Consider the following 21,824-nt stretch of genomic DNA (forward strand, 5'->3'; position numbering starts at 1 on the left):
ATAGTTGCGTGTCTATGTTCCCACATGGATATTATCTATGTTTTATTAACGTTACTTTTCATTACAATAATTCACATAATTTGAGAATAAAGATCACTGATACTCTGCCTAGCTTTAATATTATTCTATAATGAGTTGAGTGCTTTTCAAAAAACCTTTATAAAGCTTTCACAAAACTTACTTTTCTCATTCAGCACATGGACATCAATCTGATGTCTGTTCTGTAGTTTGTTTTTTCTTTAAAGTAGGTATGAATTATAAAATGTGTATTTTCTTTGAATAAGTAAATGTTGTATACATCTTGTCTTTTTATCTCATCGGGCAGGAAATAATGAATTGATATGCTGTATTTGTCGCGGTATGGGGTTGCAATTTTGTGATATTAATTTAATGATAATTAATGTTGTAAAATAATTATATTTTGTTAAATAGAGGGCATATTGATTGCTTACAAAAAACTAAAAAAAAAACCAAAAAAAAAAAAAACCCCAAAAATCCACGAAAAACCCAGCATGCGTTCATATTATCACAGCTCTTTTAAATAATTAGTGATATATAAAATTTACAAAAAACAAAATTTAATAGAAAAAAAAAGATAGTGGTTTTAATAATTTCTTTAAATATTTATTGAAAATTAAAATTAATGTGTAACACCAAAACATTACTCACCTTTTCAATTCAATTTAGGCTCTAATGAGGATACCTCCTTGTGGTTAGAGCTGGGCAATGTCACAATATTTGTGATAGCTAACATCCTCATAATTTCGGAATTTTTAAGTTTGTCCCGGATGTTCGGATCCGGTTTTAATGACCCGGTTTTTCTTAAAAACTGTTATTTATTGAAGAATTTTTACTTTCCGTTCAATAAATGACTATTTCTTATTAATATTTCCTATGTTTTACCGGAATTAAACGTGAAATATTCAGTTTTGTCTTAAATAAGTCCACAAAACCGTAAAATGTCGACCCGGGTTTGCCTACCCATTTTACCAACTTGAAAACCAACAATCGTCGATTAATTTCTAAATACACATTGTTTTACAGAAATATTTACAGCGAATACAGTTATACTGATTGTTGACATATCCTGAAAAATTCAAGTAGATTGGTTGATTATTAATAATGAAAATTGAAAAATATCCGGGAATATCTCTTCCATCTAACGATCTTCTTTTTTAATAACCGTTATGCATTTCCGCCCATGTGATTTTGCGAGACCGTGACAGTGCAAGTGTTCTGAATACTTCCTAGCAGTTTTATTGAAAGAGTAGCTATTCTGAATGTAATATCCTACAGAGAAACACAGTTTACTTTTTACAGAGGAACAAAATTATATTTTATTCATTGTTTAGGTGGAAGCAACAGTTTATCAACAGCAACAGATATCTCAGCGCGGCGGAACGTCAACTTCATAGATATGACCATGATGACGCTTTTTTCATGTATTCTGATATACTTTGTAAGTTAATATACTTATTTTTATTTTCATTTTTAGAGGGGTGTATAGGGGGTTGTGGATGTAGTGAGGGGCGAAAGATGAAATATATGCGTGTTCAACAGAGCGGGTTATTCACGATCGCTGGAAGTTATTGCAAATAACGTTACATATATACAGTAGTTGTCCATTAACTGATAAATGAGTTCGCAAAATGGCCGACGTTTACTTACGTCTCGTCATCACCTGAATTTTTTGGACCAATTATTTCTAACAACAATGATTTAGCAGACAAATAAAATACTTTGTATTATATCCTTTGGAGTGAAATAATCATAGAGTTTTTTTTTAGGTTTAGCGATGTACAGGCTTTGTATTGAATAAAAAGGGAGACTACTCGAAATGTAAACAACTCATCCTTGGTCACATAAATTCTGGTTTCATTTTTTGACCTTTGTACTAGTGTAATCAATACTTTTGCTATGGTTTAATGATATCAATGTCTGAACGTTATATAAATTGTGTTGATATTATGTTCTTTTTGAATATCCAAGAATCATTTCTATGATTTTCATATAATATGATAAAGGTGGTTTCATTAAGGTGATGCCTCATAAAGATGATGCCTTGTCTCTGTGAGCTTTGTTATCTGTGATTACCTTTGTTTTAAAAACATTTTTGTTAAGCTAGTATCAAGTCAGAATATAAAGGATCAAAAAATATTTTGTTAAAAAGTTTATCTCTAAATAAAATCCTGTTTTCACAGGTCGTTGGTATTGGAATTGAGACAAATGCTCAAGTGCTCCATAGAGATTCTTATTACTGTTTACCAAAGAAATGTCTCAAAAGTAAGTAAAAACAGTTTTCAATGCTCAGAATTTTACAATATTAATAATATTTTGACATGAAATTCACAAAAACCAATATTTTAAACAATTTTTAGCTCACCTGAGCTGAAAGCTCAAGAGAGCTTTTCTAATCACATTTTGTCTGTTGTGTGTCCATCCGTCTGTCCGTAAATTTTTCACATTTTCAACATCATCTCAAAAAACTACTGGGCCAACTTTGACCAAACTTAGCACAAAGCACCCTTAGGCAAAGGGGATTCAAGGTTGTGAAAATTAAGGACCATGCCTTTTTTCAAGTGGAGATAATTAGGAATTATTTAAATTTTTTTTTAGAAATTTTCAAAAATCTTCTTCTCAAGAACCATTTGGTCAGGAAAGCTGAAACTTGTGTAGAAGCATCCTTAGGAAGTGTAGATTTAAAGATGTGAAAATTATGACCACTTGGGGAAGGATAGGGCCATAATGGGGGGGGGGTTGAATTTTTACATTGGAATATATTGAGCAAATCTTTTAAAAATCATCTTCTCAGAAACTAATCAGCCAGGAAAGCTAAATCTTGTGTGGAAGCATCTTCAGGTAGTGTAGATTCAAATTTGTGAAAATCATGACCCCTGGAGGTAGGATGAGGCCACAATAGGGGGTCAAAATTTTACATAGGAATATATAGGGTATATCTTACAAAATCTCCTTCTCAGAAATTAATCAGCCGATAAAGCTGAAACTTGTTTGGAAGCATCCTCTGGTAGTGTAGATCTAAAGTTGTGAAAATCATGATCCAGGGGGTTAGAGTGGGGCCACAATGGTTGGTCAAATTTCTACATAGGAATATACAGAGTAAATTTTTAAAAATCTTCTCTGAAACGAATCAGCCGAGAAAGCTGAAACTTGTTTAGAAGCATCCTCAGGTAGTGAAGATTTAAAGTTGTGAAAATCATTAACCCTGGGGGAAGGATGGGGCCACAATGGGGGTTCAAATTTTTACATAGGAATATATAGAGTAAATCTTTAAAAATCTTCTTATCAGAAACTTATCAGCCGGGTGATTCTTTAAAATTGTGTAGACTTTGGCCCCTGGACAATTCTTGGGCGTCACAAGGGGCTCAGAGTTTGATGTATGTTTATATCCCATATACATAAACAATTGTTTAGGATCTTTTTGAGAACTGCAATGCTCAACATGTGTTATGACTATAAAATTATCCTGTTAAAAAGGAGACTAATGATAATAAGAATAAGATTATCCAAGGGGAAAAATGAATCTTTATTTATACAGGTTCTACATGTACTATACAATATTGTCCAGATGGTTTGTATTATGATTCTATTAAGCTGATTTTATCATCCCAATTGGGGTTTTTCAGGTGAGCGATGTGGCCCATAGGCCTCTTGTTAATAGGCCTCTGATGTTATAAGTCCTTTTTTTAAAAGTGTTTTTGACAGAGGAAAATGATTGTCTAAAATATTGGTTTCTTTATTTGATGAATTGAACAATGACATTTACAGGTGTTAAAGTTTTTTTCCTGAGTGATTTGATACCAATAATTTGAATGTGTGGTGTGATGATGGTATATTTCAAGGTCTGTATTTGTAATCAGTCTCAAAAATTCAAACTTATATATCAACTTGTAGATCAGTTTTTTATTCTCTGTGATTCGACCAACTCTGCCAAACCTGGGAAGGATGAGTGTATTCCCTGTAAAAATGGCACATTTAATCTGAACGAAATGGACACAAGCACTTTAACTTATCATCTTCAAGTACCAGAATATGAAGTCTGTACAAAACCTGATTGTAATTGTGGCCCTGAAGGTGAGTACAACAAAAATCTTTGGCTAAAACCTGAAATCATTACTTACGTAAAAAAAAACTTTAGATACCGTAGATGTGGAAAACTTTGCAGTACGTACATGTTTTTAATTTCACTGTGTTCGTGATTTGACAATTTTCCACAAACATTAAGCCACTGCAAATATTGTGCATTAATAAAATATGATTATTTTTTCTCAAGCAATTAAATGGGTCAAAAATTTTACATTCCCTGACTTAATACTTAACCTGACTCCTCTGTTAACAAAAACTAGCTATTTGGACCAAAGTAAAAAATAAAGCAAGGGAAAGAGAAATTCATACTTACTATATACCCATCAATTTTCCTTTCTTTATACTGTCAATTTTACAGAGTGTGATAAGATTTTCTGGATCACCACTTTGTGGTTTTCCGATTCTGTATCACCACTCTCTGAAACTGATGATGTAGTATGCATTAAATAACGTCTGTATTTTAGCACGTTTTAAAAGAGTATTTTTAAAGAAGCTTTGTTGTATAATTAAACATCATACTATTAATTTTAAGTAGATAGTTTTTTAATTAAAACTTTTGAACAGACAAGGGTATAAAATAAATTTATTATTCAAAGAGCTTGATCATGTCTCATAGCCATAGACATTTAGCATCTTGTTTGCTCTGATGATCCACGCCTGGCAACCTGACGAGATCCAAGCCTTTGAATTTATTCAGTTACTGTTATATAATAATATTTATTTATACGGAATTTTTCTTTATTCATATAGAAATCTATTTGAAAAAATCATGCTTATTTTGTAATCAAAAGAAAAATTGATTATCTGTGAATCCTGTGAAATTTAAACCATTGTGAAAGGTACAATCAAGCAAATCATAAATCTTAGAATATGAAAAAAATATACAGCAAAACTTGAATATAACGAACATGGATATAGCGAATTTACGGCTATAACGAATTATTATTCATGTCCCGGCAAATTTCTTATATAAACCTATAGAAAATTAATGTATATAACGAACACGGCTATAATGAAGTAATTTTAAGACCCCTGCTGGCAAAATTTTAACGTATTTTATCATTTTTATAACAAATTTTTTCCATTTCAAATTTCATTGAAGAAACATGCAATTTTAAGATGCATATATAAAATACTCAAATTCAAATAGTATATGGAATTTTTTTAAAATTGAAATGAAATGGTTATATTGACATTTTTTGTAAATGACGGTAATACTAATTTTATAACTAATGATAGTTTAGAAAACTATTAGCCGGAAAAACCCTTTATTATTTTATAACGAATTCACTATAATATTTTTTACGAATTCGTTATAAACGTATAGTGAATTACGGCTATAACAAAGTTTTTTCTATGGTCCCTTGAAATTCGTTATAAACGAGTTTTGCTGTATACAGATTAAGATAATTAAAAAGTTGAATAAAAAAAAAATTAATAAATTTTAGTTGACTCTCAATCTCCTCAAATTTGCACATTCAAACAGAAAAACCTCTATGTATATATAGGGCAGCGGGGTCCTTTTGGATGCAATATTGTGTTTTGTATAGGAGTTGTACACTGTGTGTGAGTTAGGAACACAAAAAAAACCCAATATGTATCATATCTAACTATAGTATTTTTAATTTTGTCTCTCCGTAACAATAAATCTCACAAATGTGTGAATATTTTTTTTAGGTTTACTTGTAAATGGACATAATTGCAATATCAATGGAGCACAGAAGATCTGTATTTGTAATGTGAATGAAGGTTACTGTGGTGATGACTATCGAAACTGTGATAAATGGAATAAGGCAGAGTCTGATATTCCAGTAGATTGGGGATTGACACAAAATTGTAAGTTTTCTAGAAAATACAATATATTTGATATTAGTGCAGTGAGTAACAGGTAATTTGGAATTTATGTTAGGAAATACATAGGGAATCATTCTTTGAGTATTATGAGGTGATAATTTTGGTCTGGGGGTGGTCAAATCCAATAAAATTGATCACGCTCTGACCGAAATTATCATCTCATATAATTCAAGGAATGATTCCTTATTACTTACATTTATATATAATTTTCAGCAGTTGTACGATAAAATGTAATATTGACATATTTATGTGATTTTAATTTCTTTTAATAATGCAAACCTCACTTGGACCCGAACAATATGTTAATCAAATTTTTTGAACTGTAAATTACAACATGGATTCAAAGTGTTTTAACAGACAAAAACACTGAAAAATTTGAATATTTGTTGTTAGATCTTCAACATGTTTAGCATATTGTATAGAAGCAGTTTTACAAGTCTAAATTTAATTAGGATAATTTCAGAACTTACTTTGCTTCAGATCTGTATTGAGCTTTGGAAAAAATATGATTAATTAATCATCATGATTATAGTAAATATGTGTAATTATTAATTACATAAGTTAAGACCACAGTTTAGTTGATATTAATGATTTATTGTAATTATTCCTCAAGCTCATTCTAAGTATATAGCAAATGTTAGAAAGTGTGAACTTTGGTAATCGACTAAAATAACTCCCAGTCTGATAGTTATTTTTTCGTTAGTTAAATGTTATATCAATGAACATTTGATGCATTAGTTACAGCAACATGTATCAAATAAAACAATGTGCAATAAAGACTCCAAAATGTATCTTAAAATGCATAAATGACACCTTCTATGGTACTCAAGTGACCACCAAGGCCTGTAGGCCTCTTGTTTGTTACATATGAGCAATTTTTTGTGTATCATGAACAATATGATATTTGCTGAAATAGACATGGATAGAACATTGTGTTTTTGAGAACAGGCTTTTGCACAAAAAATATATTGTATTTTAATCAAAACTAAAGTGTTTCTGTATCCATTCGGCAAAGACGACCAGTTGTTGACATTGAAGTTTTTTCTTCAGGTCTTTTGTATAGTGTAGAGAAAGCATAGAAGGTTGAAGACAAATAATACTGAATTACTTCTCAATAATCTACACAAAAAACTTTTCTTCTTTCGGTAAGCTTTAAACATACATGGAAAAGGAATCTGTATATGGTGTAAGAAAAGTGCTTTCTTGGTTTTGCGGGGCTTTCAGTGGTGGTGCAGCAGACATGGACAGTGTGTGCTGTTGGTTTTGGGAGACCTTGGGTAAACTTTCCTAGACATGTATGACAATTGTATGGAAGTGTCACAGTCTGTCTGCATGTTGAATTGGATTGCTGCATGTAATGACCTTTAAAATTACAAGTATTACGTAGAAATTTTTCCTCCGACATTATCTGATACATGAAAATTAATGCATGTATTCTAAACATATCATAGTCTTTTCAAACTCCTTTTATAACAATGCCAATTCAATGCATCTTATGATGTTAGTGTTGTACGTATTCTTCTTGATTTCGTGGCCCTATTTTTCGCCAATTATCATTCACGCCAAATATAATATGTTTACATTATAATTGACAAAAATCTTATCGTTTAAAAACATAAAATCCTTTGATCTGCTCACAAAGATCTCGCATGTGTGTGCATGTGCATTGTATAGATTGACTAGATCCCAAAGATAGAAATTTCTGCCCTGGCATAAATGAATGCTTGATGCTGTTTTCAAACAACATGTATTGATATGATATTTGAAATAGATACAACATTGCTAAACTGAGATTGCTAAATGCCATTTTTTTAAGAACCAAAGTGCTGATGATATAAAAACACCTCAGTACGCTTTTATATTTTGAATTTATATATATTAAGTGATAATTAAATATTTAATATTAATTTGCGAGTTGTTAGATATTGATTTTTGTTCTTGGATGATATTTTAGAAATACTTGTATGATTTTATGTCACATATTTCTTTAATTTTAGGCAGCATCAAGAAGTGTGAGGAGGGGTACTCTAAACCTTACGTAGGATATGGTGCATGTGAAGAAGAGTAAGTCATATGAAAATAAATAGTTTTTAATTGATCATTTTTAAGCTTAATAAGACAAATTTTAAAGGGGGAGGGGACTAATGTTACACCCTTGGCATCGGCTTCTAGACCTGGTTCGATCAAGTTTTTGGAGCAGGTCCTTTACCTGTTTTATTATTGGTTCTATTTAGTAATACACTGACTTGGATGCTGAATTTGACACATAAATTGATTTCCAATGCTTGAGGAGGTGAAGGATTTTGTAGCTGGTTAATATTTTTCGAGCAGGTGCCCTTTGATGGCCATATCTAAGTTATCATGGTCATAACTATCTTCATCAAACTTGCATGGATGGTGCATCTTATGATACATGTACAATAGACAGGCTTGATTATGCTGAATCTTAGCCATAGGTTCCATATGCTGGAGGAGGTTAAGGTTTTTGGAGCAGGTGCCCTTTGATGGCCATTCTGAAATATTATTGGGTTCTATCTTTGCTTAGATTGTGCATCTTATGATACATATATACACTTGCCCTTTGATGGCCATTCTGAAATATTATTGGGTTCTGTCTTTGCTTAGATTGTGCATCTTATGATACATATATACACTTGACACACTTGAATGCTGAATCTGTGGTTTGATGTCTTATTGTTTTATTATATCAGATTAAAATTCCTTTTCTTAGTACTTTGTAAAAATTGTTTGCATAATGGCCATCGGACATATTTTTTTTTCATATGCATACAGACACTGATTATTGAGATTTTTACTTAAATTAACTAGGTTAAAGAATCACATTAAAATCTGAACAGATATATTTTATTGCTAGTGTCAAAAGTTTACCATTCTTTATTTGGTTTTCTATTACTTTCTATACTTTGTGTCCTTAGTACCAACAACTCGACCACTACTCAGCCAACAACACCCTTCACATCTGGAGCCTCTACCACTGACGTCCAGAATAATTCGACTGAAGTCGACACCACAACTCCAAGCGTTAACGAAGGTATCCTACATGTCAGATATCCCATGAAGTTTAATCATTGTAGCTCAACTTATCATAGGAACTGTTAGAATAATTGTCTTGAATCTTACATGTTTTCGTTTTTTTTTAGACAAGGATGGTGGTTTGGATCTGAACATTCTTATTATAGTTGTATTATCATTGTGAGTATAGAATTAACAATTTTGATCTTGCCTTAATCTTCCATCTTCTTTTTTTTTGAGGTCACCTGAGTGACTCAGGTGACCTATTGGAATTGATTTTCGTCCGTCGTCGTGCATACCATCATCAGGGAACAATTTTACATTTTTCTCTTCTCTTTAAAAATTGCAAAGCCAATTGTTACCATTTTTGGGGTGAAGCATTTCGATACTAAGAGGAATCTAAATTGTAAAATTCATGGCTCTACCACCCCTGGGACCTCATAGGTGTGGGCCGTATAATTATCCAAAAATAATCCCAATTTTCATATTGGGAAAACTAAATGCATAGTTAATGTCCATTTTAACAATAAGATATGCTTTCTTTGGTGATCCATGCAAGATATGAAGGTGGTGACATTGCAGAAAAATTTTATATAACCTGCTTTTGCGGGTTATATACATTTTTCAAAATGTATATAATGTAACAAAATACAGTTAACACATTTATTTAACATATTTATACAGCATTATATTTTATAAGTACAGTAAAACTTGTTTAGTACGAACACGAAAATAGCCATTTCTCGACTATAGTTTTTTGAGTTCCTGGTAAAATTTTCAACAAATGTTTGCAAAATTTTATGGTTCTAACGAATTGAATTTTGATATAACGAATTTACGGATATAGCGAACTGATTTTGAGTCCCGTAGAGATGAATAATAACAAAATTTAACATATTTATAACAAATTTCTTTATACTAGGTAGTTAAATAAGTTTGCACTACCATTTAACATTTAATTAAGCATTCAATGCTTATATTTATATTTTCATTCTGATGTTTATTTGTATGAAATATTGTGTATCACCGATAAAAAGCCATTATTTGCGCTCTTAGTCAGGGATATGAAACATACATGAAACAGCCATATTAACATGTTATTTGGTTTAGCTTCCATGACAAAAAATATAGTGCCAGAAACTTTGTGGAGAAAATCTTTTTTATTAAGGAGTATTTATAATTATAATAATGATCATTTTTCAAAAGTACATAGTATGTACAGTAATGATTCTTTTCTGAAATTAAGCGGAATTCCGCTAATTTGAATCAAAGAATCTGATATTTATAAGTACTCTCCGATATTCCAGGTTTTTTTTTATTCGATCTTTGCCTGTTTTTGTCCCTTTTGAAAAAAAAATTTGATTTGTCTGTGATCTTGTCTGCATCAGCCAGACGTTTGCTTTTATATCCTAGTAAGGTAAATGCAAACATCAGGGTGATTGAGAATTCCTTGTCAACATGATGTCAAACTTGTAGACAAAAGTGTAAATAACACCTGGAAATGGCATTGGCTATCACGACAAGTTGAGGAAAAAATATCAGATAATACTCAGAATACCATTGAAACTTTTTATATCTGTTTTTTTAAGGGTCACCTGGGTGGTATATAAGATCTATATTCAATTTGTTGGTTTACTGTTGACCTTTATACTTACAAGTTCATTCTTCTAAATATCTATTAAATAACTTTACAGGGGCATGGTCACAATTTTGTTCAAATTTTCTTTGGTCCTTGTTAATGTTTACATTGCTTCAGCAAGGCATTTCTTGTAGTCAGCCAAAATTTGAGTGTCAGTCATTGAGTTGTAAGAGAGATACAGAGGTTGCAATTCTTCTTTGTTATATAAATCAAGCTCAGATCATGGCTCTGTAAACATTTAAAATTTAGAGAAAAAAAAATTCCATTTTTAGACGCAATTGAATGTGAAAAGTGCTAGAAACTATTAAAGAGGGATTGATGTTCATGGCCATTTTTAGACACCTTCCTTTAGCTTGTTTAGAGGAAGAGCTTTATAAAAAGATATAGAAGATAAAGATATACCCAAATTTTTAAGGTTAAATGGCTGGATTTTTTCTTTTCTAAATAATAGCTTAAGGCTTAACAACTCATATATCTTAAAATCGTATGCAGATCTGATGGTTTTAAGTTAGTTGACCATCCAGGTCTCCTAAAAATTTATGGTCAAACTGAATTAGCAGACAGAAAGTCAGCTTAAAAAAGAATTGAAGCATGTATAATTGTACAAACATGCATAATCAGAAACATGGCACATGCCTTGTTTACAGAACAAAAAATTGTGAGCTCTGTATCCCTCTTATCACTTATATAGATGACTGACTTTCAAAATTTTGGTGTACTATTACCGTAGAAAATCAATTAAAAATGAAAAGTTTAACACAAAAATCTGCGTAATAGAAGTTATTCAATCTACTGATTTTTTTTTCAGAATAGTGATAGTGGTTATTATTGTCCTGGTAGCCATCATTTACCGGCGCAGGAGAGGTAAGAAATTCTGTATTTCAATTTCTAACTTTTTGTATAATTATGTACATGTATCAGCATGCATATCTTGATAAAGTGAGTAACTTTAAAGTGATACTGCGTCTTGGTATTGGGTTTAGAAGTCTGGAGCAGTTTTTCAAGAAATACTTTGCCCTGTTATGATTTTTCATTTTATGTATAGAGCACAATAATATCAGATAAATCAGCTTACCCAGGCTATCAAAAATGTTGACCTTTACCTTGTGTTTGTTTCAATGTCAAATCAGAACAAACACACTCTCAGTCATTCCTGAATATAATTTGACAGAAGGACTTCAAAACTTAGAGGAAAAAATTCAAATATTGTCCAGTTCTTATTTTTGAAATCCTTTGTCTGATTTGATAGACATAGATATATGATCTAGAGATGAAGTGGCCCATACTTTTTTATTAGCTCACCTGAGCTGAAAGCTCAAGTGAGCTATTCTGATCACATTTTATCCGTCGTTTGTCTGTCTGTCCGTCTGTAAACTTTTTACATTTTGAACTTCTTCTCTAAAACCGCTTATCCAATTTCAATCAAATTTGGCACAAAGCATCCTTATGAGAGGGCGAATGTAAATTGCAGAAATAAAAGTCCGATCTGTATTCAAAGCGGAGAAAACCTTGAAACTGTAGAAAAAGGGGGGTGCATTTTTTAAAATCTCTTCTCAAGAACTACTGAGTCCAATTCAACGTAGTTTAGCATAAATTATCCTTATGGGAAGGAAAATATAAATTGCAAAAATTAAGGGATAATTCTGTTTCAAATCTGAGTTATTACGAGAATAATAATAAAGGAAAGGCGTGTTTCAATCAGTTTAATAGCTTCGGGTTCGGCATCCGGTAAAATGGGTAGGCATAACTTGGCCTGGGCAAAACAAAATATTGGCAGTTATTAATCTGCCAATCTTATTAAAATTTCAGGATCGCTGTAAATATTGCTGCAAAATAATGCGTATTTGGAATCGACGATTGCCGATCTGCCCCGGCTTTTATTTTGCCACGGCCTGGGTTTGCATACCCATTTTACCAAGACTCGTATTCCATACTTCTAAATATAAAACGAGGTTCTTTGTTTAAAGCAGCCATGACATTACAGGGTTTCTTCTAAAAATTGAAATAGAAGGAGGAGATGGAAAAAGTAGCAGGGGGTCTGGGGGTCTTGCTTATAGCTACATTGTGTTTGAAATGCAATAAAAGCCGGGTAATTAAGGCATTATAGGCGGGGGAATTCCCCGCCTCCCGGGTCTTAGAGACAACCCTGCATTGTACGAAAAAGGGTCGATCTGACTATGATGAATTTGCTTGTTGTGCAACAGTTCCCTTATGAAGGAAAATTTTTGAAACATGCAAAATATATTGGTGCCGATTTTATGAAGTAAATTGAGGCTAAATATTTCAATGCGTTGACAGTTTTCACACATGACGTTGGTGTTAGCTTGTTCTGATTTTCGTTTCGTTTTCATTATTTATGCTTTGTAACCTGGGAACTATCGTCTGTATTTCGTGATTTTTACGTATCAAATCAAACAGAGACTTTGGTAAATCAAACAGTTAACTGTTTATCTGCGCAAATTAAGCAAAATCTGATGTATCAAAAAAGTACTGAAATACAATTCATTCTATCGGTAATTCGGCATTATCTTTTGCGTAACGGTAGATTAATGCAATAGGTTTTGTTAAGATGCTCGGCATTTTCTCGAGTTTATTCAGTTTAAATAAAGTTTGATACCGCTGACGGAAATATGTAGGTATATATACATGTATATATATGATTCATTTCGAAAAAATAGATTGTGTTCTTTATTTGTTATAGTGCATGTTTCTTGTGTTTAATTGTTTACAATTTCTATTTACTAACCATATTTGCGTGTTAAGCTTCGAATTATAAGCAAGATACAGAGATTTGCTCACAATTCTATGTTTGTACACAGATCTTAAAAACTAAAGATTAAAAAAGTAAAAAATTTGTCAATATTTTTAAAGAACATTTTCAAAGTCTGTTCTTCCAGAAACCAACTTTAACAACTTATTGTATTGTAAACTTAACCTTTTTTCGTCATTATTACTCCTACTGTACATGTGATCATTGACTGTGTTTGTGTACATTTGTATAAACTGATTTTGAACCTCAAATACCAGTGAACTGGTCTTGAGTGAATAAAAGAATTGAAAATCTTAGGCCATTCTTTTTTCCATTTTAAATGCTGAATAGGAAATACCAAGTTAAAAATCTTAAGCTGAATGTAATAAACTCATGTGAACAAAATATGACTCAAACCTAGGCGAACTGTGAGCTCTGTATCTTGCTTATAATTCTACGATTGACGCTGAAATTTTGGTTGAACATAAGAAATTCTATATGAATTAGAGTATGTTAAATACTTGTACAAACAAAATAAAAGAATGATATTCTGTATATACCTACTCTCTGGGGCCCCCTCTTTATACAATAAATAATGTGAAATCTACATTAATTTTGGTAGTTTTTCAGACACGAGTAAATAAAAACAACAACATTACTGTTGCGGGGATAAAGTAATAATTGCTATTCCTAAGAAAATATCACAGCGGAAAAATTATCCTGGTTTGTACACAAAGTAAATAACAATCATTTAATTATAATGGAGAAGACAAATTAAATTTTTGAATGTTTTTAATTTGAGGAATTGAGCACATTGAGGTTCTTTTTCACATCTATACATGTAGGATTTTTAAAATAAAAAACAATAACTATTATATCTTTTTTTAAAATACAATAACTAGTACCGGTAAGTAGTTGATGAAAAAAAATGTACCTATATGCTCTCATATATTTTGATCGCTTTACAAAGAGGGGGGGGGGGGGTGCAGAACGAAAATATAGGGAATTGGAAGTTAACAACTTAACAGTGTACCTCTACCAAATGTTTAGTTTTATATCTTGTGTAGGATTTTCTTCTTCTGGTAAAAAATAGTATTTCATGAAGGTACAATGTGAAAGATTACGTCTATGCAAAAATAAGTGTAAAATTCGAATACTTTACAATATTTAATTTTTGGTATTCTACCGAGGGACTATATGACACAATATCTTTTGAACGCCCATTGTTGCTCAGGTGAGCAATGTGGCCCCATGGGCCTCTTGTCTTGACCTATTTTGTATGTCAAGGTCAATCATCCTATGAAAAATATTGGTTAGGCCATAACATTGGAATCCTTTATCAAACAGCCTTAATATTATACCATAGATACTAGTAGATTACCGGTATGTAAGATGTATGAGCTAAATCCTTCCAAGATTTTTGACCTCAATTTATATTCTAGCTCTTTTAAGGTGAAGGGTTTTCTGAAAAATATTGTCTGGACCATAAAATTCCTTAATCATACAGACTGCCAAAACTGTTGACCTTGATGTAATAATTCAATTTTAAGGTCAAACAAGATATAATACATTTTCAGTCATTTCCTGATTATGTGAACCTGCAATGGACAGGTGTGACCAGGGGGAGTCAATTACTTTCATCTCCTTAGCACCATGCAAGGAAACCTGATAAGCATGTGCCCTCTGCAAGTCCTGGCTATGGCTCAGAGAAAGATTTAATTCTTAATTTTTTTGCAGGTAGGCACAATGCAAATCCTGGAGATGAGGATGAGGAAGAGAGCCTCTAACTGGTGGACAGGGGATGGTCGATACGGCGTGCTAATTTACAATGTGGTAAAACATCAAAAAAAGTTATTTTTAAAAGAAAGTTGAAGTACTTGCTATGTAATTGATAAAGTAACTTAGGTTATTCAATTTTGTTACATTTTAAAAATACATAAAATAAAGTGTTAGTGTATGATTCCACTTTAATACTATGGCACATGTTTTTTACTTCTCTTTATAACATGTTTTCAAGGACAAATTAAATGACAGAACATACAGAAATACATAAACAGTACTATGTAATTATGTACTCCTATTTATGATGTGATATCAAAGACGTAACTACATTTTAAAAAAAAAAGGGAAAAAAAATTATCTTACAAGACTATCATCATGAAAATTGCAATTCTTTAGATACGCTGTAGCTGTATTATTACTACATTGAAAAATAAAATCACTTGCAGTTAAAGGGATAAAATTTTAATTAAAGTACTGTAGATTCCTAATTAAACATGAGGAATTAATATCCGCAAAGAATCACGAGAAGCACCCTTTGCGGATTTTAAAATCTCGGCATTATTTTTTGAGAGTTGAGAACAATAAGAAATAAGGAAAAAAGTTCCGCGTTCACGGTTTCATGTTCTCGCGATTTGATACAAAACCGTGTGATCGCGGAATTAAGAACTCGCGTAATATAAGGAATTTACAGTATGTTCAAACTGGAGCTTTTCCCTCCTCCTCGACAAACTAGACATTGAAAATGAAATTGTTTCATGTGGATGATATATAATATAAAAAATTCTAAGGACATTTCTGCCTCATTTCTTTAACTTTATTTTTTGCAGTCCATGTGTTTTTTTTTCTTTTATCAGGTTGTTGAGACTTCAAAAAGTGTAAGAGGAGGACAAAGACTATACAAACAGCTGAACAAGAAAAAAGTGATCATTTTGATATTATTATGCTGGCCGGGTTTTGTGTAGAATCAGAATTTATGGATTGGATTTATCGAGACCTTATGCCTTACCATTAATGCAGTATTAACAAAAGTATTGGGATTTTTTTGGTATATTTATTTTTCCTTAAGATTTTGTCCACAAACTTATAATTGTTCCAGTATTAACAAAAGTTCATATGTATTGGTTTTTTTTTTGGTATTTTGAATTTTTATTTTTCCTTAAGATTTTGTTCAACAAACTTAATTGTCAATCCCAAACAAAGTATCCACTGGAATTGGTCTTTCCAAATTGAAGATTTTTCACCACACAGTGACACACACATTACTCAGGTACACACTCTTACGTGTGTGTGTGTGTGTGTGTGTGTGTGTGTGTGTGTGTGTGTGTGTGTGTGAACCCTTTTCAAGCCTTCCTGCCATAAGAATATTTCCTAGTCCCTCATTAGATAGTCATTTGCTCTGATCTAAGCCTGCCAAAATGGCGATTTAGCTGGCTTAATTACATGCATAGCCATAAAACACTTATAATTAATATCATACTAGGTTAGGTTTAGATGTATATTTTATATGAAAAAGAACTGTATTATTTATACATTGATCTGGCTGCCACCAATAAAAATATTTTGTTATTGTTAAAATTACAAGCATATATTTTATTCATTATAATATTATTATTATACATTATATATAGTAATGTTATTCATACAAATCAAACTCATAGAATGAATCTCCGGTGATAATGTTTAGTTTGGTTTGTAAACTTGTTGCAATTTTTTTAAGCCACGCAAACCAAAGTCAATCTTTGTATGGGACCTGTTAAGAGTTTAAATAAAACAGCTTTACTGAATGTTAGTCAATTATTTTTTAAGTTTTTTTCTATGGTGCAATTATTACTCTTGTAATGTTTACTGTGTTCTATGTATAACAATATTTCATTAGTCGATATAATGGTTATACATGTGTATTATTCAAGAGATTGTTGTGAATTTCATATACATATCAAGAGATATGTATTGAACCAGGGTGACAAGTCTTCCTCTTCACTTGCCAATGAATAAAGAAATCCCTTTAGTTCGCAAATATTGTTATACCAGTATCGCCATACTTGCCCTAATGCTACACATGTACCGGTAATCAAATGTTGTGATGAAGATGTTACCACCAAATGTTTCTTGCTGTGATAAAAAGAGGGGGAGAAATCTCAGAAATCCAAAGAACATTATTTTTATCATTTTTCTTCTCTTTCCCTTTTAGAATACCTTAATGTTTTGTGACTTTCTTGTTTTACATACCAGTAAACTATTACCAACTACTGCAATGTGTAGGATACCGTATAATATGCAATATTTATGAAATGGTATCTTTTTAGCTCACCTGACATGTTTATTTTATATATACTGTGTAAAGCATAATACATGACATACTGGTTATTTGTTAAAACAAGTGTAACTGTGATGAAATCTACAATCTGTGATGAATTTAAGTGCCATTCCAATAAACTGTTTTTTTTTAATATTTTAGTTTTTGTCTTCTCTGAAACTATGTTTTAAACAGTACCACACTGACATTGCACAAGAGCCTGTACGGTGTATACGTGTATTTATATCCCATTTCAACAGAAACCCAGAAATATATATCCAGAACTATTTCAACTGAAACAATAGACATGTATTTCAAAGAATGTGGGCGATTAAGATGTACATTCGGCAGGAATCTGGGCGCACAAGGAGAGTGAAAATTTCATCAATTAATTTTGAATATTTTTCGAATTATAACCGTTATTTGGTGTCTGTTGGATGTGGAATGAGTGGGAAAATATTTGAAATGCAAAAGGTTTTATCATAATATGGGTCTAAATATAGCAACACGATGCAATTCATGCAAAATCCTACTTATTAACAACTGTTTTTAAATGATTTTGTTGTCTCTGGGTCTTCTCTCCACAAATTTGAAACATGTAAAGATAACATATTTTTTTTTAAAAAAGATGGAGAAATGACCCAGAGATGACTATGTACTTTTTCAAATTATTTTTTGAAGGATAAAAACAAATTCCATTGATATGACAATGTTGTTTCAAACAGTACTTTATACAGCATATTGACAAGTCTCGCATGGCTCAGTGGTTTCGTCCTGGATTAGTGAATACAAACATTCAGTGTTTTGGGTTCAAATCCAACTGGTGGTCTTTTTAAAAAAAAATTAAACTTTTTTGTTAGCTCACCTGAGCTGAAAGCTCAAGTGAGCTATTCTGATCACATTTTGTCCGTCGTCCGTCTGTCCGTCCGTCTGTCCGTCTGTAAACTTTTTACATTTTGAACTTCTTCTCTAAAACCGCTTATCCAATTTCAACCAAATTTGGCACAAAGCATCCTTATGGGAGGGCGAATATAAATTGCAGAAATAAAAGTTTGATCTGTATTCAAAGCGGAGAAAACCTTGAAACTGTAGAAAAAGGGGGGTGCATTTTTAAAAATCTTCTTCTCAAGAACTACCGAGGCAAATTCAACCTAGTTTAGCATAAATTATCCTTATGGGAAGGAAAATATAAATTGCAAAAATTAAGTGGTAATTCTGTTTCAAATCTGAGTTATTACGAAAATAATAATAAAGGAAAGGCGTGTTTCAATCAGTTTAATAGCTTCGGGTTCGGCATCCGGTAAAATGATTCCATACTTCTAAAACGAGGTTCTTTGTTTAAAGCAGCCATGACATTATACGAAAAAGGGTCGATCTGACTATGATGAATTTGCTTGTTGTGCAATAGTTCGCGTATGAAGGGAAATTTTGAAACATACAAAATATATTGGTGCCGATTTTGTGAAGTAAATTGAGGCTAAATATTTCAATGCGTTGACAGTTTTCACACATGACGTTGGTGTTAGCTTGTTCTGATTTTCGTTTCGTTCTCATTATGCTTTGTAACCTGGAAACTATCATCTGTATTTCGTGATTTTTACAAATCAAACAGAGACTTCGGTAAATCAAACAGTTAACTGTTTACCTGCGCAAATTAAGCAAAATCGGATGTAGGGGTACTGAAATACAATTCATTCTATCGGTAATTCGACATTATCTTTTGCGTAATGGTACATGTAGATTAATGCAAAATGTTTTGTTGAGATGCTCGGCATTTTCTCGAGTTTATTCAGTTTAAATAGAGTTTGATATCGCTGACGGAAATATGTAGGTATATACATGTATATATATGATTCATTTCGAAAAAATAAATTGTGTTCTTTATTTGTTATACATGTAGTGCATGTTTCTTGTGTTTAATTGTTTACAATTTCTATTTACCAACCATATTTGAGTGTTAAGTTTTGAATTATAAGCAAGATACAGAGATTTGCTCACAATTCTATGTTTGTACACCGATCTTAAAAACTAAAGCTTAAAAAGGTAAAAAAAATTGTCAATATTTATTAAGAAAATTTTCAAAGTCTGTTCTTCCAGAAACCAACTTTAACAACTTATTGTATTGTAAACTTAACCTTTTTAGCTCACCTGAGGGTGGGGCCACAATTGGGGGTCGAAGTTTAACAAATGAATATATAGAGTAAATCTTTAAAAATCTTCTCCTCAGAAACTAATCAGCCAGGAAAGCTGAAACTTGTGTGAAAGCATCATCAGGTAATGTAGATACAAATTTGTGAAAAGCATGATCCCTGGAGGTAGGGTGGGGCCACAATGAAGGATCGAAGTTTTACATAGGAATATATATAGAATAAATCTTTAAAAATCTTCTTCTCAGAAACTAATCGGCCAGGAAAGCTGACACTTGTGTGGAAGGATCCATAGGTAGTGTAGATTCAAAGTTGTGAAAATCATGACCCCCGGGGTATGGTGTGGCCACAATGGGGGACCGAAGTTTAACATAGGAATATATAGAGAAATCTTTAAAAATCTTCTTCTCAGAAACTAATCAGCCAGGAAAGCTGAAACTTGTGTGAAAGCATCCTCAGGTAGTGTAGATTCATAGTTGTGAAAATCATGACCCCCGGGGGTAGGGTGGGGCCACAATGGGGGGGGGGGTCGATGTTTTACATAGGAATAAACAGAGTAAATCTTTAAAAATCTTCTTCTCAGAAACTAATCAGCCAGGAAAGCTGAAACTTATGTGAAAGCATCCTCAGGTAGTGTAGATTCATAGTTGTGAAAATCATGATCCCCAGGGGTAGGGTGGGGCCACAATGGGGGGGGGGGGGTGAAAGTTTAACAAAGGAATATATAGGGTAAATCTTTAAAAATCTTCTTCTCAGAAACTAATTAGCCAGGAAAGCTGAAACTTCTTCGTAAGTATCCTCAGGTAGTGTTGATTCAAAGTTGTGAAAATAATAACCCCTGGGGGTACGGTGGGGCCACAATGGGGGGTCGAAGTTTAACATATGATTATATAGAGTAAATCTTTAAAAATCTTCTTCTCAGAAACTAATCAGCCAGGAAAGCTGAAACTTGTGTGGAAGCATCATCAGGTAGTGTAGATTCAAATTTGTGAAAATCATAACCCTGGGGGTAGGTTTGGGCCACAATGGGAGGTCGATGTTTTACATAGGAATAAACAGAGTAAATCTTTAAAAATCCTCTTCTCAGAAACTAATCAGCCAGGAAAGCTGAAACTTGTGTGAAAGCATCCTCAGGTAGTGTAGATTCATAGTTGTGAAAATCATGATCCCCACGGGTAGGGTGGGGCCACAATGGGGGGTCAAAGTTTAACAAAGGAATATATAGAGTAAATCTTTAAAAATCTTCTCAGAAACTAATCAGCCAGATGTTTCTTTATAATTGTTAAGACTTTGGCCCCAGGACAATTCTTTGGCCTCCCGAGAAGGTTCAGAGTTTGATGTACGTTTATATCTAATATATAAACTAATGTTAAGGATCTTTTTGAGAACTGCAATACTCAACATATGATATGACTATAAAATCATCTTGTTAGAAAAGGGACTAATGATTATAAACATAAGAATATCCAGGGGAAAATGGATTTTATTTATACAGGATCTACATGTATTATTGTACATTGTCCAGATAGTTTGTATTGTGACTCCATTAAGCTGATTTTATCATACCTATTGTTCCTCAGGTGAGCGATGTGGCCCATGGGCCTCTTGTTTTAAATGTTTGTTATTTTAACATGATGCTAAATTATAGTATACCGGTATATTTTAATTTGTTGTTATTGATTTCTAGATCTGCTGTATGAACACTATTTTCTTTTCTTATTACTAGTTTTTTAGGATATACACAATATAACTTCATTAAAATATGTTTGCATTAACATTTCCAACTAGTTATCGGTTTACCTCTTATTGCCATTTTTTGAAAGCTTGTGAGTTTTTTTAATAACCGGAATAGCCATATACTTCGACACTCAACATAATATATTTCTGTTGAAACCTGTACATAGCCTTTCGAGGTTATAGACATTTAAATCCCAATTGATTCGTGTCGAGGATTCCTGCAAACTTACCATCTTGTGCGCTCACTTTCTTTTAGTGTATAGAATAATATAGGAAAAATCTTTAAAACTCTTCTTCTCAGAGCTACATTGGCACAGTTTATGATTGCAATGCAAGCTGTTTGATATATTAAAGGTGCATTTCAAATTGTTCATGCAGATTATGACCCCTGGACTAAGTTTTTGGGGCCCCAGAAGAAGTACAAAGTTAAAAAATAGAGTTATGTAAGAAAAATCTCAGAACTCGTGCAATGCTTCATTTTGT

At 32.2% G+C, this 21,824-nt stretch overlaps 1 protein-coding gene across 1 annotated transcript; it reads left to right on the plus strand.

The window, feature by feature from the left end:
- Positions 1–1,199: 1,199 nt before the first annotated feature.
- Positions 1,200–17,609, plus strand: LOC117689113 (uncharacterized). Its single transcript, XM_066088005.1, has 11 exons — positions 1,200–1,231; positions 1,353–1,459; positions 2,202–2,283; positions 3,913–4,092; positions 5,782–5,940; positions 7,956–8,022; positions 8,895–9,010; positions 9,120–9,171; positions 11,439–11,494; positions 15,117–15,212; positions 16,016–17,609. Exons 2-10 carry the CDS (start codon positions 1,418–1,420, stop codon positions 15,164–15,166), a joined length of 804 nt encoding a protein of 267 aa, XP_065944077.1. The 5' UTR covers positions 1,200–1,231; positions 1,353–1,417; the 3' UTR covers positions 15,167–15,212; positions 16,016–17,609.
- The last annotated feature ends 4,215 nt before the right edge of the window (positions 17,610–21,824 follow it).

This window comes from Magallana gigas, chromosome 6 (assembly GCF_963853765.1).
Source record: "Magallana gigas chromosome 6, xbMagGiga1.1, whole genome shotgun sequence".
Lineage (NCBI taxonomy): Eukaryota > Metazoa > Mollusca > Bivalvia > Ostreida > Ostreidae > Magallana > Magallana gigas.

What these genes read in the sequence shown, in the direction of transcription:
- LOC117689113 (XM_066088005.1), top strand. Translation starts at nt 1,418, where the DNA reads ATGACCATGATGACGCTTTTTTCATGTATTCTGATATACTTT. An exon ending in ACCAAAGAAATGTCTCAAAA is followed by an intron (nt 2,284 to 3,912) that starts GTAAGTAAAAAC and finishes ATCAACTTGTAG; the next exon opens with ATCAGTTTTTTATTCTCTGT. An exon ending in TTGTAATTGTGGCCCTGAAG is followed by an intron (nt 4,093 to 5,781) that starts GTGAGTACAACA and finishes TATTTTTTTTAG; the next exon opens with GTTTACTTGTAAATGGACAT.